Source organism: Panthera tigris, chromosome A1 (genome assembly GCF_018350195.1).
Source record: "Panthera tigris isolate Pti1 chromosome A1, P.tigris_Pti1_mat1.1, whole genome shotgun sequence".
NCBI lineage: Eukaryota > Metazoa > Chordata > Mammalia > Carnivora > Felidae > Panthera > Panthera tigris.
Genome location: NC_056660.1, coordinates 78,305,272 through 78,322,918, shown reverse-complemented (window position 1 = coordinate 78,322,918; position 17,647 = coordinate 78,305,272). Strand labels below are relative to the sequence as shown.

At 44.0% G+C, this 17,647-nt stretch overlaps 1 protein-coding gene across 4 annotated transcripts in view; it reads right to left on the bottom strand.

The window, feature by feature from the left end:
- MYO16 (myosin XVI) overlaps positions 1–17,647 on the bottom strand; it is a 610,989-nt gene that overhangs the window by 84,296 nt on the left and 509,046 nt on the right. For all 4 annotated transcript variants that reach the window (XR_006215346.1, XM_042980064.1, XM_042980054.1 and 1 more), the window contains exon 29: positions 107–203. Coding sequence is in view for 3 of the 4 variants with exons in the window: in XM_042980064.1 (XP_042835998.1) it covers positions 107–203 (97 nt within the window). In the remaining variant the exon portion in view is untranslated. The remainder of the gene's footprint in view (positions 1–106; positions 204–17,647) is intronic.

Below are 17,647 nucleotides of genomic sequence, written 5' to 3'. Positions count from 1 at the left end.
GGCCCGCTACCGTGTGGATCCCACCGACATTTAACTCGAGGCGCACTAAATGATTCTGTATCTCACGACTCAAAGACATTCAGAAAGGTTAGTGTGTAATTGTTACCTTTTTGGCAGGTTATAATTTTCCTCTGCAGCTGTAGGCACAAATCATTGAGCTGGCCGGCGTGCCAGTATTTTAGAAACACTTTTCGGACTCCCATCTGAAACACAAACAGCAGGGAGACATTAAACAGCATGAAGATGCCAAAAATAATGATGGAAAACAGTCAGGCAAGAGATTTTTCCAGGAGAGGATTAGAAGGAACAAAGCTAACAAAATTAATGCCAGTACATCTTCCTTAATTTTTTTTTAATGCGATTGCATTCACTCGCAATCCCAAAGGTTTTATTCTAATAAGTGTGTTTGCTGTGTGCACACAGGGTCGCTAATGTTTCCCAATGGCCGCACACTGGAGTTGGGACGGCTGCCCCACGCGGTGCCGGTGAGAAACACTGGCCTCGGTTCCAGCAGGAGAGAAGACCGTTCCTGTCAATGGTCGATGAACGCTCAGATCACAGAGTCAGAGACTTGTCCTCCCTTTACGATTATTTTCCTTTTTCAACTCAAAGCAGGTTGAGTCCATGAAAAAGGAAAACAATAAAACAAAAAGACCAAAACAAACCCAAAAAACAAACAAAAAAAACCCAAACCCCATAACACTGACATACAGAATTGTTGCCACTCTTTGTTTCCACCACCCCCTATGTGATTATAAAGTGGATGTGTAGATGACCACGGTTGTAGAGATGTAGCACAAAGGCAAAAGTCTCCACAAAGCCATCGATTGGCGAGAATCTTCTAGGTGATCGTGTGAACAGTAACACAACGAACACTTCTCGCCAGAGCTTTGAAAAAGCGTGTCGCCAAGTCGGCTTCTACAAAAGCCTTAGCGGTCTGCAAGCTGGTCTGGATGCGCTGCGATGGAGGAAGGCAGCTGTCAGAGAAAAGTCTTTAAAACCACAGAACAATCGACCACATCCATCCATTTTTACAGACATCTTCTTGTGTGTTGTGCATGTTTTCTACAAATTCGCAGAATTGCGGTAGGTGTGAGGAATCCCTTCACGACGTAAATTCCCACAGCCTCTTAGGGGAAGCAGGCGTGAATAATTGCAGAAGAGCCCAGTAAGGGCTAACATGAAACGCCGCAGAAGCTTGGAGGGGATCTTCTGCTAGATTAAGACAAAAACACCGCTTAGGCAAACCTTGTGATATGTTCATAATCACATTCTCAGCACTGGAGACAAACACCGGCGCGATGAGAAGACTAACATGTGTGCTCCCAAGCATGAGCTGGGGACATTAAAATGCTAACACCCTCCAGCCCCAGCATACATCACAATGACACCCGAGGCTTGCACGTATGCACACACCATTAGGTACTGGAAGGGTTTATAGGTCAGACTTGTCTCCAGAAAGCTTGGCCAGAGGTGGTTTGCGAAGCTTTTCATATGGAAACGGAGTTATTCCAAACAGATGTTGTCACCCGCCCCCCCCCCACCATCCTTCCATCTAGCTGTCCCCTTCGCCATGATCTGTTGTCTTAATGAAACACGCAGTTGTGCAAGAGATTGGGGCCTGAATCTTGCATTGTGGCGGTCAGGGGGGTTATCAGATCAATGGGGAAAGTTCTCAACTACTGTCTGGCTTCAGAGGCTTCTGGTTGACTGGGTGCTATTCTTTGTTTAGTTTTCTTTCAGTTGGTTGAAATCTGAGACAGTCACCTGGGTGGGGAGCTACAGAGAGTTGTTACTTCCCCCCCTCCCCCCCATTGTATTGCCATTCTCTCTCCCTAGTTATTTTCCATAATTCATCATCTTTTTTTTCCCCCTTCCCAACTGCTGACTTATTTTGGCAGTCAAGAGGAAAAGCAGTTGGTACTGTCTGTGGGCACTGCGGAACAAATCTGTGAGACAGGCACTGGGAAGGAGGGAGCATGGCAGCTTTCCGTTCAGCGCTGACTGCGGTATGCAACTCATTGTGGGAAACTTCATCGCAAAGGCAAAATTCATGCAAACCTGGGTCCCCGAATGAAACTCCAAAAGACTGATAGCCTGCAATACTACGCAATGGCGGGGGCGGGGGAGTCAGTAATGATCACTGGGGGGACTAATCTATGGTGGGGGGGGTTCAACATGGGCAAAAGACCTATGGAATGGAATTAAGAGAACTGGATTCCACTCTCTTCACTAAAAGGAGACCCCGGCTGGACAGGAAGGGAGTTGGGTGGGATGACAAAGATCTCTTAGAGTGACATTTCTAATAGCCATTCAAAACACCAAAGGAGGTTTATTTTAAGATTTATGCTAGATTGGGGGGGGGGGCGCAAAGGAGGATGGTCTCCTCAAGGGGCTCACAGCGAAGCTTTTGGGGAAGATCAGAAGTAAGAAAAAATGACAGAGTTGTGTCCCAAGGACACCAAAGAGGAAGAAGTGATCAAGAATGGTATTAGGTGGGATTCAATGAAAACCAAGTTATCTAAGCCATGTAGTCCTGAAGGATGGGCAGGTACTCTCCAGGGTGTCTAGGGATAGTGGGAGAAGATGAATGTGGGACAGAAAAACCAGCTGTTCCTTTCCTGTGAACAGCAAGGGTCAGAAAACTATCTTGGGGTACAGCTGCATTTATGGTGATAAGGGAAGAGGCCATGCATTGTAAACAGTGGCCACCTCATGAAGAGTCTTCCAGGGAAAATTGGACATTTTCCTAGGAACAGTGAGGATGCACTGGGAGATTTACAGAGGTTCCTAGCTAAATCTCATCAAAACATATTTTTTAAATTTTTTAAAAATGTTTTTATTTATTTTTGAGACAGAGAGAGACAGAGCATGAGCAAGGGAGGGACAGAGAGAGAGGGAGACACAGAATCCGAAGCAGGCTCCAGGCTCTGAACTGTTAGCACAGAGCCCGACGCGGGGCGCGAACTCATGGACTGTGAGATCACGACCTGAGTTGAAGTTGGATGCTTAACCGACTGAGCCACCCAGGTGCCCCTCATAAAAATAATTTTTCAGATTGTATTAGAAATTTATAAAGTTCCTTCTTAAAACTGTCTGGAGAATGGGTTGTCAGACTTGGCTTTGGGAGGTCCCTGGTGAAGTGGGGCAATATAAGGTCATCAACGATTTGGATTTGTTGTGGGTCTGTTGGCCAACTCTTACTTATCCTTCACGACTGAAATCAAACCCCACCTCCATTTTGATATCCATGCATCCACTTCTAGTAGGGCTTTGATGACTTCCATTTGCATTCCCATAATATCTTACAGATGATTCTTTGTTTCTCTTATTATATTGCATTGCATATTTGCCATTATGCACATATATTTAATCTCCTGAAGAATATGAAGATATATTCTTGAACTTCACAAGTGGTAAGGATGTGGGGAGGGTTAGATTCAGATTAGAAACAGAACATAAGGAATTGTGAAGTCTTGGTATAAGATGAGTCATAGCAATGGATGATAATGTCTTCAAGGATGAAAATAAGGTATGATGGACAATGAAGGCAGAAGCCGACCCAAAGTTATTGAGTAAGCTGGAAATAAGTCATGGAAGCCAGTAGGTGACAGAACACATGATGGGCGGGGGGGTGGGGGGAGGGATAAAAGGAAAAAGAAAAGTGGGGTGAAAGCTGTCCACAAATGGTGTAGATGTAAGACAGAAGGTTGGGGAGCAATGAGTCAGCTGGCCCCGTTCCTCCGCGGAGACAAAGGAAGTGAAGAAAAACTGAATCCTTGTAACAGAGTATTTTCAGGAATGTCCAGGTGTCAGTTCACACAAGGAGGCTAAATTGGAAGAGGAGTAAATATGGATGCGGTAGGCTTTTCTCTCAATGTATTAGAGACGTCCCAGGACCCGACAGTGGCTAGTTAAAGAGGGGTCTGAGTGCTTCACATGGCAGATCTGCATGTCTCCAGGCAGAACAAAAGGAGTCCTTGTTGAGATCCACGGATTGGGATGATGGCAAGGGAGGAACTGGGCGGGAATGCGAGCACGGGGCATGTGAGAGGAGCAATGCTAGACAGACAGATGCTCCTCTGGGAGCCAGAAGGACAGTCCAGCCCCCAAAGCTCCTGGTGAGTGGGTATAGTTATGCCCATGAAAATTCTCAGAGGTAGAGCCGAGGGCTTTGTAAGTGAGGGAAGCTTCTGTGCTTTCGGTTCAGTGGGAGGAGGCGAGGACGGAAGGCTGAATTCACATCACAAGTATCCCGCTAAGGCAGAGCTGAAGACTTGTGAACGTGGCTGTGTACTGTGCTACCATCACATTTAGATGGGCTAGAAAATTCTTCTTTCAGCTGTTTGGGTACACTTTACACATATCCAATGGGACCACCCGCCCACCCGCCCTTCCTTCCTTCCTTTCCTTCCCTCCTCCCTTCCCTTCTTTCCTTCTTTCTTTCTTCCCTTCCTCTCATCCTTTCTTTTTTCCTTTCTTTCTCTCTTTTTTCCTATATATATATATTTTTTTTTTTTACCATGTAATTTATTTGTGGTTTGGCATTATTTAGAGACGCCCATTGGTATTTTAGTATTTGTTTGAATTTGCTGGTCTTTTAGAGATATCACGTTTATAGTAAATGCCTCTTCTCTCCTTAAAGAATGAAATTAGCCATTTAGTAGTATTTTGGATTTCTTTGTCAGAAACTGTTTTGAATAACACATTTTAGTATTAAGTCCTCTGCTATCGCTGATGCTAAGAATTAGTAGGACATACATCTAGGATTCTTTTTTTTTTTTAATCAGGAATGAATCTAGACAAGATCACATGAGTTCTAAACCTTCATTGTCTATTAATGATGTTGACTAGGAGAAAAGCGTTGATCTTTTTTATTTTTTCTATGGAATAAGTTCACGTAAAGTTACTCTGTGATCAGCGCATTAGTGTGCTATACCAAATCCAACAAATTAGGCTTCGTTTGAATGCAACCGAATGTCCAGATCACCTACATTTTAAATTTTGGTTACATTCTCTTAAAAGAAGGTGTTTCTTAGAGAACCAGAGAAACAGAGAGGTTAAAACATTCTCCTACAGAGCCCTTTCCCTGTGTGCTCCCCAGACACAGACTGTTCTGATCTGAGATTAAAATGTTAATGTCATTCTGACTCCTGTAAAAGTAAACCATCTGTGAATTATAGTCATTGCTATTTTTATTAGAAAACCATTAGGTTTTTTCTTTTTCTTTTTGAAGTGACAGATTTTCAAAGATTAAGCACAATTGTCATTGATGACTTCGAAAGCTTCAATTACTGTTACCGTTCTCAGGGAGTTTTTAGAGGTGTTGGCTGTGGGAGCTCAGACAGCTGCTGGAATGGCATTTCCATGGAGTGTGGGTGGCCTTGAGGCTGCACGGAGAGAGGTCAAGGGAACCTCCGAGGATGGCCTTCCCCCTTTTCTCCTTGTCCTTCTCCTCATCACTGAATGCTGCCTCCTAGCACAGAGGTGCGGGAAAGCAGAGAGGAACCAAGCTTGGTGGCAGAGGCTGCCCTCCAGTGTAGTAGAGGGACAGGCACCCACGGTTTCCATGGCAACCCTGCATCCTACTGGCCTTGCCCTTTTAGGAATGTCCCGCATTCACTGACTGGGAGACCCACCGGCAAAACTATCTTCAGAGCGATCTTTCTACACATCAAGCTCATGTTACATTCATGCTTATAATTACTTAAGAGTAGGTCATGATTTTCAGGATAACGTTCAAACTCTCGAAATGCTTATTAAACTTCTCATAGTATGGCTTTACTCAACGCATTCAGATTTGTCTACTCTCAAACTACATCCTGTTGCTTGCTGTTTCAAAACGGGAACGTGTTTTTCTGCTCTGGTTTCACGTATATGATTTCTTTTTCCTTCAATGCGTTTCCCTAAAGAGTCTACTGGATAAGCCCCTATTCATCCTTTAAAACACAGATGACTTGGTGAACTCTAAGTTTAGTGTGTCCCTTACAACAATGAACTCATTCTAACAGCGATCCACATCACTAATGCACCTTGTATACATCTCTGTAATACTACCGAGTTCCTGTTTTTGTCATTATTTGTATACCTGTCTGAATATTCCACGTGACTGTGAGATATGGGTGGGCTAGGACAATGTTGGAAAAATGTAAAGGTCATGAGTTACATCTATTAAGGCGAAAGAGATAAAAGTAAATGGAATACGAAAATGAAGAAAGTAGAATTTCAAGAGTGATTTTAATGGACACTAACTGTACCATGAACTCAGATATTAAAAATATAGTTCATTTTAAATACGTTAAAAAAACCTAAGTCCATTTAAACTATTTAAATGCATTCATTTTGTAAAAACGCATCTAATGCAAAGAGCGAGACACAAAGACGCTACCTTGCACATTTCTGGTGCCACCACATTTCTCATACATGATTATCTTAAGCCGAAATCTAGATTTTATCTCATAATTCTAGATTCAGTAGTAGTTTATAAATAAATAGTAGGTCGGGGCTCCCGGGTGGCTCAGTTGGTTAAACATCCCACTTCGTCTCAGGTCATGATCTCGCAGTTCGTGAGTTTGAGCTCCGTGTCCAGCTCTGTGCTGACAGCCCAGAGCCTGGAGCCTGCTTCGGATTCTCTGTCTCCCTCGCTCTGCCCCTCCCCCGCTCACCCTCTGTCTCTCTCTCTCAAAAATAAAATGAAACGTTAAAAAAATTAAATAAATAAATAAAGTAGCTGTTTATCAATAGAGAATTAATTATTTCCCTGCCTTCTGGCCACCTTCCTGACTGTCTCCCATTTATTAATCTTCCAGAAGCCTTCAATGACTCCATATTGCCTAGAAACTAAAATGCATATCTTTGGGTTTGGCATTCAAAGTCCTCCATAATATGATATTTGTTCATCTCTGAAGAGCTCACACTTTTTACTCTTCTACAACAGATGTTACTGACAGTTATTTTAACTTCTCACACACTCTGTGAGAGCAGAAATCCAACGGGAGACTTCTGTAGACACTATCAAGGGCCAATAGCATTCTTATGCTTGGAATTTGTATTGAATAATGTTACTACTGCTGTCAGCATTATGGCAGACACTGTCCCTCTACATCTATGTCTATAATTCTTGAAATAGCTTTATTAATAATTACCATAAATTATTTTTTAATAATAGTTTATGTGAATGCTTATTTTTTTGCTACAAACACGCTTTATTTTCATTATTACTGACAAAGAATTAATCCTTAAAAATTTTAATCTCCCTTACTTTAAAAGCATTAGCATTATTCTAATAAATATTTGTCCCATTTAAAGACAAGACATATAATGTTATAGTTGCATCAACAGTGGTCATCTTTCACTGTAATATTAGCATTCCAAAAAAAAAAAATGCCTGGTATCTCTCCAAGTGCCTACCAAGTAGGTCTGTTCCCAGACTTAAAACGGGTTTCTAAACAGCAGGATGAACACCACACTCTTCCTTTTATGTGTTTTGATGTCTGCATCACTCTCCCATCAGCCTGGTTTTCCTTCCTGCCGATCTGAGGATGTCATTGTGTTCCTCTAAAACATACTTCTTCCTACTTTTACCATGCAAAGCACTTTCTGTGCCTACCATGTAATCCCTTTCAAACAGAAACAGCTTCAAACTCCAACACCTCCACATGCACACCATGACCAGTCCTGCACACATTCGTGGTTCTGTGTCATTTTCACATACTCTCAGGCACATGGTATCCTGTAGCTTTCCCAATTTTTCTTTCTCTTATTTATTCATCCGTCCTACCAAGTGTCTTTCCTCCCCATCTATTTAATCATTTATTCATCCATCCCTAACTCCATCACCCATCCACACATCCATCCGTCCCTCCATCCAATCACCCACCCACTTATCTATCCCTCTGTTCATCCATCCATCCACCCATCCATCCATCCATCTACCCATCCATCCATCCATCCACCCATCCACCTACCCATCTATCCTTCCTTCCTTCCTTCCATCCATCCATTCATCCACCCATCCTTCCATCTGTCCATCCGAACATTTGCCAGGGGCTTTCCCGATACCAGTCACCTTGCCAGGCTCCAGGACCACAAGGACAAATAGAATATAGTCTATCCTTTCAAGAAGTTCAGTAAAACAACCATTTAACTAAAATTCATCTTCTCCAGGCTAAATTCACACATTTCCCTGATTTGCTTCTTGGATTCATTATATTTATAAGGATGGGCATTATTTTATGTGTGTATATTTTATTATTAATATTTCAGTATTTTACATTTTTCATGGTAGCTTTGAACAACTACCAAATGGAAATATTCTAATGTTCAGCCTGGCTCTGAATGTATTTTTAAACATCCTCAGAGGATACATTTATACTAAAATACAAGTTCTCTTTGTTATAAATAGACTATTCTTGAAGTTTAACTTCAACACAGAGAAGATAATTACAGCCACACACATCTAACAGAGTACTGTATCTTCTGGTATTTGAGGAAGGTGGTTTGGCTCGAATTACACATAATTACAGGCTAAGAAAATTAATTACTCTCACCTAGAACAGTATGACCTGTACAGCAAGCAGTGATGAATAAAAACTACTATTTTGAGCTTCCTGGTGAATAACTTACTATGCGATCCTGTATATTATTTCATTACAGAAAGCATGTCGACGTGGTCAAGAGCACTTACAAAAATAAACCTCTTCGTCTCAAAGTCACACATGGTGAAAAGCAAACCAAAGCCAAACCCAAACAAAGCAGACCAGCTTCAAAAGCAGAGAGGAAAGTGCATCGGATAAGTTAATGTATTCATTTCAAGAGCGCCGCCGGTCTTCCTTTGTAACAAGATGGCCTCAAGAACATCACTAGGAATTACCCACCTCATGGAACATACACGCTATAAACGACTAAGAGCAGCAGATACAGTCACAGCCCGTCATGCCGCCTGCGGCACAGACGCCCTGGCAGGGGCCTCCGCCACCAGTGTCCAACAAGGCACTGCCCTTTGCATCTTCTGATGCTTGCTTTACTTCCAAAACACAGGAACCCTCCCGGTCCTTCATCGCGGGCACCGGCTCTTATCTCGCTCATCCTTAAGAGTGTTTTTAGATATAATAAAAAATACATAGCTTTCCTAATTGTCCCAAAAACGTGTTCTGTGGTTGTGTTCACGGGTTCCTTGAGATTCACCTGCATGTATTCTTTCAGCCCCTGGAGGGCCGCGGGCTTCCATCATTCAGAGCTCCGCACGTATTTTGTGCAGCAAATTCACGCTTGTTAGAGATGCCGGTTTGAAAAGAGATCTCGCTCTTCAAGTGATTTAACAGGCCTATCTGTGGAAGGTCACCGTGAGTCCTCTCCCGCCCCTTCTCCGCTCTTTGTCTCGCCCACCACAGCTCCATGTGCACGGGCTACGACACCCGTTTGTTAACTGGCTTCCTGGCTCTGCGCTTGCCGTCCAACAACACATTTTTTTCACGTTTAAAGCATAAATCATGTCACGTTACCACCCTCTTTGAAGCTCATCGGTGGTTTCAAAGGGAACTTAAAACAGAATGCTGTGTTTTGATGCAACCAAGGTCCCAGGGGCTTGGCCACCGCTCACCGCTAAGCACCGACCTCAAGACGGTGAAACTGCTTCCTGATCTGCAGAAAAACCCTTTGCTATTACAAGGCTTGGGGCATGTAGCAGGTGCTTAATAAAGGCTTACTGCAGGACTAAATAAACCTGGAGCTGGGGAAAATTAGATCGACACACACGAGATGGAACTGGATTAGGCACGGTCGAAACTGCCACGTTTTAGAAGCTGTCAAGCAGTTGTCAATTACCGTCCAGGAAGACTGAGCTTTGGAGGGCCACCAACCAGTGTAATCGCTACGATTTTCTACCCTTCCCAGCAATAAATTCGTCAGTCACTCACATTCATTTTCCTCCCTAGGGCGGCAATAATGAAACAAAGGAGGCTGAGAAAACACTGCCCCAATGCACCGTTCTCTCCCCTCGTCTCCTTGTTCCTGGGGCTCTGTCACCTGCCCCAGCAGCTCTCAGCCAGCACCCTCTGTCACCACCCCGCCCCTACCTCCTGCTCCTCAGCCTTCAGATCTCAGCCCCCGAGTGTTCTTCTTACAGATGCCCTTCATGACACCTGGCCTGTCTATACCGGGTCCTCACGGGTTGCCCCCCCAGAGTGGATCCCAGCCTGTGCTTATTCGTTAGTTTAGTGTTGTTCCCCCTTAGCCAGTAAGCCCGCAGAAGAGGGATATCGCAGTCCTTCTTTACATCACACCCCCTTCTTTATAATCACCCTGATGCAACTACAGGGACATCAGTGGTGCTCTATAAATGCTCCTTGACTCGACCAACCAGGAAGCCTGAGCTAGAGGAAATTCGGTTGGTCTCCAGGAGATGAAAGCTGGGTCAGGAACAGGCACAACTAGCTCTCACTTGGCAATTATTAAGTGCCCGATTTTGGACTTAGTCTTTTGTGTAAAGAAGTTGAGAGAACAATATGAAATTACTTCCAAGGAGAAACTATCACACATGTCAGTAAGGCTTGATGGTGGATGCCTTCATTTCCAAAGACAGAATGTCGCAGTAAGTAGGTTCATTCATTCAGTCGACAAATACCGGTTCCGTGTCAACTCTGTGCCAGACCCTGTAGGGGATGTAACAGTGAACCACAAACACACATGCACACGGTGCCTGAGGATATACACGAAAAAAGAGAGACATACTATGTTTCCTCAATGGAGTTCAGAGTGAAATAGGAGAGAGAGGCACTGACCGAGAATCCAATTTTGTAATATTATTTTTAAAAACTGAGTCGGTGAAGACACAGAAGACATTTGGGGGCAGTTATCTCTAGGTAGTTCAGTTGCAGGTGATCTGTACTTTCTTCTTTAATTTTCTCTATTTTTCAAGTTTCTTATCAGAAATAAATACTACTTTCATAATAAAAATGTGTCTGTATATATGTATGCGTGTGTATTTAGTACAAGAGAAAAAGGGAAATAAATATATGTGCATATATATAGTAATTCCCAGTTTATAATGCACACAGTACCAAGAGATACACTAGGATCCCTAACGCTTATTATTTTCAACATTAATAATTCTAGAGGAAGGGAAGGGATATGAGAGAAAGAATAATTTTATGGGCTATTTTCTGGCTTGTACTTACAGTTGATTTATGAAGTGCTCCTTGAGTAATAAAACAAAGGTTATAAACCATTAATTTATTGTGCTAATAAGAGCCAAGGGCTCCAAAACCATTGTCTTGTCTTAGAAGATGTAAAAAAAAAAGTGGAAGGTGCTTAAAACTTTAACAGTTTCTTGCTTTTACTTTTATTATCTTTTCTCTACCGTACTATTTTAGATTAATGAAATAATAAATCCTTCATCCAACTGATTTTATTTAATGTTATGGTAAAATGTTAATCTTGCAATTCTCAGCACCGTTAAGAGTGGCTCCTTCAAAGATCATATATTTTACAAAGACACACCACGAAATCTAGGCCATTCCTTGAAAATTACATTAGAAGATGACGATAAAGAACATAATTACTGTAATTTTTTTTGGTTAGTGAGCGCACACAAATAGGAAAAGTGCATTTCGTTAAGATTTGGGGTTTGCCCTTTGTGACAGCCTTTTGTGACTTCTTTCAGAATCTCAGTGCCTCTCGCTCTCTCTCATACACACACACACACACACACACACACACACACACACACAGACATGTACATGCGCACACACACGTACACACATCACACAGGAGAACGAGCAAGTATCATCTCATCTGGGTAGTTGGGACGGAGCTGATGCTCTTATTTTGTGGCTCACTTTCTGTCTGTAGGATCTTGAATAAGTCACCGGAAGTCTTCCTGGGTCTGACTTCTCGTCCTCAATATGTCTGAGGCCATGTAAAATCTGTCTCAATTTCTCCTTCCACAGTTTCCAGTCACAGTGACCATGAGCACCTGCTTAAAGGGAACCTCACCTCACAGGACTCTTTTCTTTGCCTGTCCACAAAGCTACCCCCACCCCAAAGTTTCAAAATCCGTTTGAAAGGACAATGACACTTCTCTGGGAAGGCTCCCCTACATGGGGGCCAGCCAGTCCCCGGCGCTGACTTCCCCTGCGCTCTGAGCTTCTGTGTTCTGAAGCAGCACCCCTGGCGCCGCGTGGACCGACTCTGACAGATTTGTTTCTCCCTTCGTCATCCCACCAGATGGCTTTAAAATGAATATAGCATTCAAATAACTACACAGAAAAAAATCGTCCTATAACCAGTTGATTCATATAAAATGTGTGAAAATCAGATTATACCATTTATTTTTCCACTTAGAATTAGTAGTTTCAAAAGTTTTCACTTTACATAAATGACATAACATTGCAAAACAAGCATGTTCTGCATTGGGGCTGAGTGCCTGCCAGTCACTGTCGCATGGCTTGGGGAAATCAGGGCAGAAAGCGGTTGATTAAACATGCAGAGTTTTGGAGGGATTATTTTCAAAGGCACCTTAAAGTAGGACGGAACTAAAACTGTATCTATTTGGATAGAGAAAATATCTGAACAATTTTGAAAAACAAACAACAGAAGGTTAATAACTAGTGGCTTCGTTTAACTTGTTTCCAAACTATGACTTAATTCAAACTATCTGTATTTTCCCCCCCACAAATGAAGTAATCTGAAGACTCTGTTTCATAAGGAAAAATACATCTGGTGAGACACAGAAAACACTACTGGAAGTGGGCCATAGTGAGTCTGCTCAGATTAGCTCAAGAACCCTCCATATTCCCCCTTAAACAACTGACTTAAATTCTGCCATGAAATGTGGATCAACCTCTGACTGGTCCACCATGTTTTTCAAACATATCATTTAATTGGAAACAGGGCCAAGAAACCGCGAGCAAGGAGGACTCCTTTGCAGCCAATGCTATATCCTGAGTTTTCTTCCCTTTTGTTCAAAATAAAAGCACCTTACGTGAAAGCGGCGATGTTGACGATGTTGAGAGAATAGGATCATGAATGAGTTTGTCAAAACTCGTGGTTACTGCTTGGAGTCATGGGAAAGAAGGCTGGCGTGAGGGCCAGTGATGTAACATACACAATAGGTCACTTTTTGTTTCAAGGCCAAAATGCTTTAGAGCAAAACATGGTCAATGGGACTACATGTTTTCATAAATGCTTAAAATCATTAATTTGGCCCTATGCATTATTCTACCTAAATTGTATTTATGAGGTGGCAACCCATTTGAAAAATACTTTTTAATTACAGAAGGACTTTATGAACATACTGATCTTCTAATCATAGATCCAAGCTAAAATTCTACTTGGCCATCGTCTCAAAACAATTCCCTAGATATGACCATTGTCAGGTTTGGATTGTGAATTATTCCGGATTGTAAAAACTCTTGCACGTCTGTGGCATCTGTACAAGATGTATCCTATGGTTTGGCCACTTCTTATGGACAAGGACTCATCCGCTGGCCACGCGCAAAGGCGTGACTATCTACCCCGTGCCTGCTCCTTCACCGTGTGGCGGGGACGCGGGGGCAGACTCAGCATCCCTTCTGATGGAGACGCAGTCAGCAACCCCATAGAAGGTGTGCGGCCTGAGTGGCAAGAGGAAAGCAGAGAAGAGAAAGCAAATATCACGGAGAGGTGCAGAATGCTGGGAAGTTAATATATGGCCCAGCCAACTACAAACTGGGTAGATTTACCAAAATGGCTTATTATGACCGTTCCCAGACTGCCTTTGCTCTGCTCCAGTCGTGAACTGGAAACCAGTGTTACCCTGACGCCCATCTCCAGGACCATCACCCACAAGCATCTGCCCCCCGGGACCACCCAGGGAATGGCCAGCGCAGCAGCCGGGTCTCAGCTCAGAGCCGGGACTGATTAGAGTCACACCCTTCCTGAGAGTTCTCTCTTGATTCCAGTCCTTCTCCATCTTCCACTTCTTTTCTTTCTCTCCCCTTTCTCCTTCTTCTCCTTTTCTGTCCAAGATGCAGTTAGGAACGAGAGTCCAAAAGCACCGGGTCTTGAGGGTCACTGGCTGATGGTTTGCATAAGAAACATTGGGATCAGAATTGGCCCGCGACGGGACGCACTCCGTGTGGTTCTCCTTCATCTACCAGGTGAATGATCAACATAAAAAAGACACGAACCGCAAGAAACAATCTGCTCAGACTAATAAAGGAATCTGTAAGTGCCTTTGATCAAAGCTCACACTACGGTGCATAATCTATGCCTTTCAAGTTCTCTAATCTGAATAAAAGGGCTTCAGATGGTTACATTGAAAGATATAGATCGAGTTCAATGCAGTGGAAAGAACACAGCATCATAGCAAGACTTAGATGCTGGGCTCGGCAAAGCAGCCTTGCCACTGAAACTAAGCACGAACCGCACCGAATGCCTTGATGAGTATGTTGACCCTCAAGACTCTATTTCCTTGTGTCCCACATGAGGCCATTACCGTTCACCCTGGTGACTTTCCTTTTTCTGCGTACAGTTGTTCTTCGGAGTTGTTACTACTTTTAGATCAAACGGAGTCAAAGCTCTGAATAGTTGTAGCACATTCGGCGGATGGGAGGAATCATTGCGTGTGAAACATTAAAAATTCCCATGCCTCACGCACTGATCCCAGACCCCCAACTACATAGGGAATAAACATGCGTGGATCGGTGAACAAACCCAGCAGCTCCGAAAGGAAGATGTGTCCACCGCACCGGAAACAGAAGGAGGCGCTGGGGTTCACCACCGCCACGGAGGCGGTCCCGGGGGTGGGAGTCAATGTTCAATGGGAGACAATGGAGCTAGAAGCCCCCTACTGATGCCTCTGAGACTTTCCTGCACAGAGTCTGGTTAATGTAAAGGACTGAAGCAATCTCACAATGTCTCCAAGACAAATCAGAGTGACAATAAGGGGATCGTCATATTTTTAGTTAAGAGAATTGAATTTCTGGCGAATATTCTATGCAGTTTCACGCAGCAAAAGATGGCTCTGATCTCTGTTGTCTGCTAGCGTTGCTTTTAAAACTATGGAAAAGAACGGCGATTAATTCCTGGTAACCGTTCACAGCCAAACGATGAACACTGACTTCTTAATAGAAACATACGCTGTGACTCTTAGCGATTTGGGAACCGTGCCACGGAAACAACAGCCATCCATTAGGAACTTACTGTTGTTTCAACAGCTCCTCATTCGATTTGTCCTGATTAACCACCCGAAAGAGAGACAGGCCAACCCTTCCTGCAACTACCAACACATTTCAAACCAATGCTTTGCTTCTGAAACTGAGGAGTCTGGCTTTCCAGGTCAGGAATAAACGATGGTTTAAAAACCCTTTTGCTCTCTGACCAGCATGAAAGGGAAGTATGAATGTGCTTTATTGCAAGGGAGTTAAAGATTGGTCTTCTGGTATAAAGTATACGAAAAGTTCCATCTTGGAGAGGCTGAAGAAAGCGGTCTTTCCGGACGATTCAATATGCAACACACAAGCAAGCATGCAGCGAATAAATGAATTCATTTATTTTTTCGTCCTGTATTTTTAGCCTCCTTTGGAGAGTTAAAGAGTGAGGAAAATAGACCGGTGTGATGCGATGGGAACCCGTTCCCATTTTGTCTTCGGATGCGCTTCTTCCAAAGTCCCAACATGTGCTCCGATTTAAGAGCCTCCCTGCTGCAATGTCAAGAGTCCCGGCACACGCACGAGTGTAGGAGGAACAGTGGCTGCAGGTGAGCCACCAGGTGAGCCACCTGCCTCCCGGGCACCGCCACGCGTCACCCCAGGTTCTCCGCATGCGTATCAGAGGACCGGCGCTTGTCACCCACCGTGGTTACCATCTGCTGGTAAAATAACTGTTCTGGATTCCCTCACCTGTTCTCTACGACTCCCAGCTTCTTTTCGCCACCAATAAAACACGTTATACTTATCTGCGAGTGTTTGTGAAGGGAAAAAAATACAGAAAATCTCAGTGACATATTCCTGAACCGCTACTACCCAAGTACTTAAGCTTAAAGATGCCGGCAATGATTCAGTCGAAACGACCTCCGTTACCCGTGAGTCTGTCGGACAATTCCGTATGGGCGACCACATCTCCTGTCGATGTGCCTGTGATCAGTGCCACCGTGGTGAGCAGACACCCCTGTTTTAGTGATTCCTCCTTGCTCCCTTTCTAATCCGGTCTCCTGGCACGGATGTGTGTCCATGACTACTACAGACTGTGTGTGCTGCCTCCTTCAGACTCTATTTAAGGTTCATCTCCATTATTAGTTTAAGACAAAGAAAAGGGAAAGGACGATGATAAAGGAAGAGACCGGGTGGTACAGTTAAGTCATCACTCACGAATGCTCAAATTCTAGGCTCCTTGTCCTTTGCCACGGGTGACGCGTGCGCCTCCGTCAGCCCAGCAGGGCTCCTCCTGTGTCCCGGAGAGTGGGCGCTTCCGGACACATCTAGCAATTCTGAACCATCTGAAGGAAGGTCCTCCTCTTTGGCCTGGTCCATGATCTGACGTTGCCTCTTGGAAATGCTCCACTATGTTTTTTGTTTTTTTTTTTTTTAAGTTCATTTATTTACTTTGAGGAGAGAGACAGTGAGCATGAGCATGGGAGGGACAGAGAGAGGGAGAGAGAATCCCAAGCAGGCTACACACACTCAGCGCACAGCCCTGTGCGGGGCTTGAATTCACGAACCATGAGATCACGTCCTGAGCTGAAACCAAGAGTTGGAATCTTAAGCAACTGAGCCCCCCAGACCCACTACTATTTAAAAATGAGATTTATGTCCGGGCGCCTGGGGGGCTTAGTTGGGTGACCGACTTCGGCTCAGGTCATGATCTCGCGGTTCGTGGGTTCAAGCCCCACGTCGGGCTCTGTGCTGAACACTTGCTTGGAGTCTGGAGCCTGTTTCGGATTCTGTGTCTCCTTGTCTCTCTGCCCCTCCCCTGCTTGTACTCTATCTCGCTGTGTCTCTTAAAAATAAATAAATGTAAAAAAAAAAAACACATTTAAAAAAACGAGACTTGTGCCTGCTTTTTGGTAATTGTTGGGTTTTGCCAAAGCCGCTAGCTGCCATGATCTTTGCCGCTCATGCAAACCTTTGGTTGTTTTATAGCTAGAAACATCCAGGAACTCCTGGTGTCTTGGGCTTTATTCTGTTTCCTACTCCTGCATCACAACGACCTTCTCAATTCTTTTAAGTTTCAAACCTCCTGTTCTCAACACTCGTCACGGATGGCATTCTGATGTTTAATACCTTACAGCGTGCCCCACTGCTTCTGGGGAGCCCCTCCCGGGCTATTCTCTCTCCCTAATGTTCCCCCTTCTGGAAGGAGGGGCTGGGTCCCCACCGTGCCCTGGGACTCTGCCAACTCAGAGGGTCACAGAAAAGAATTAAACGTTTCCAGTTATGTATGAAGCTTCTGCCAAGAAGCGAGGTTGAAGGGACAGTGACATTGTCAGTGTGTGGCAGTTGAGAAGCAGCAAAGAGAAGCAGTAAACAGACACTGGACGACCCCAGAGGGGCCAGGAAGTGGGTCTGCAGAATGCGGATGACCTACCCACCAGAAGCCGAGAAATCAAGGTCCTCAAACTGCCTTCTCTGACTTCTGCTCTCTTTCTGATCCCTCAGGAAGCCTGAAT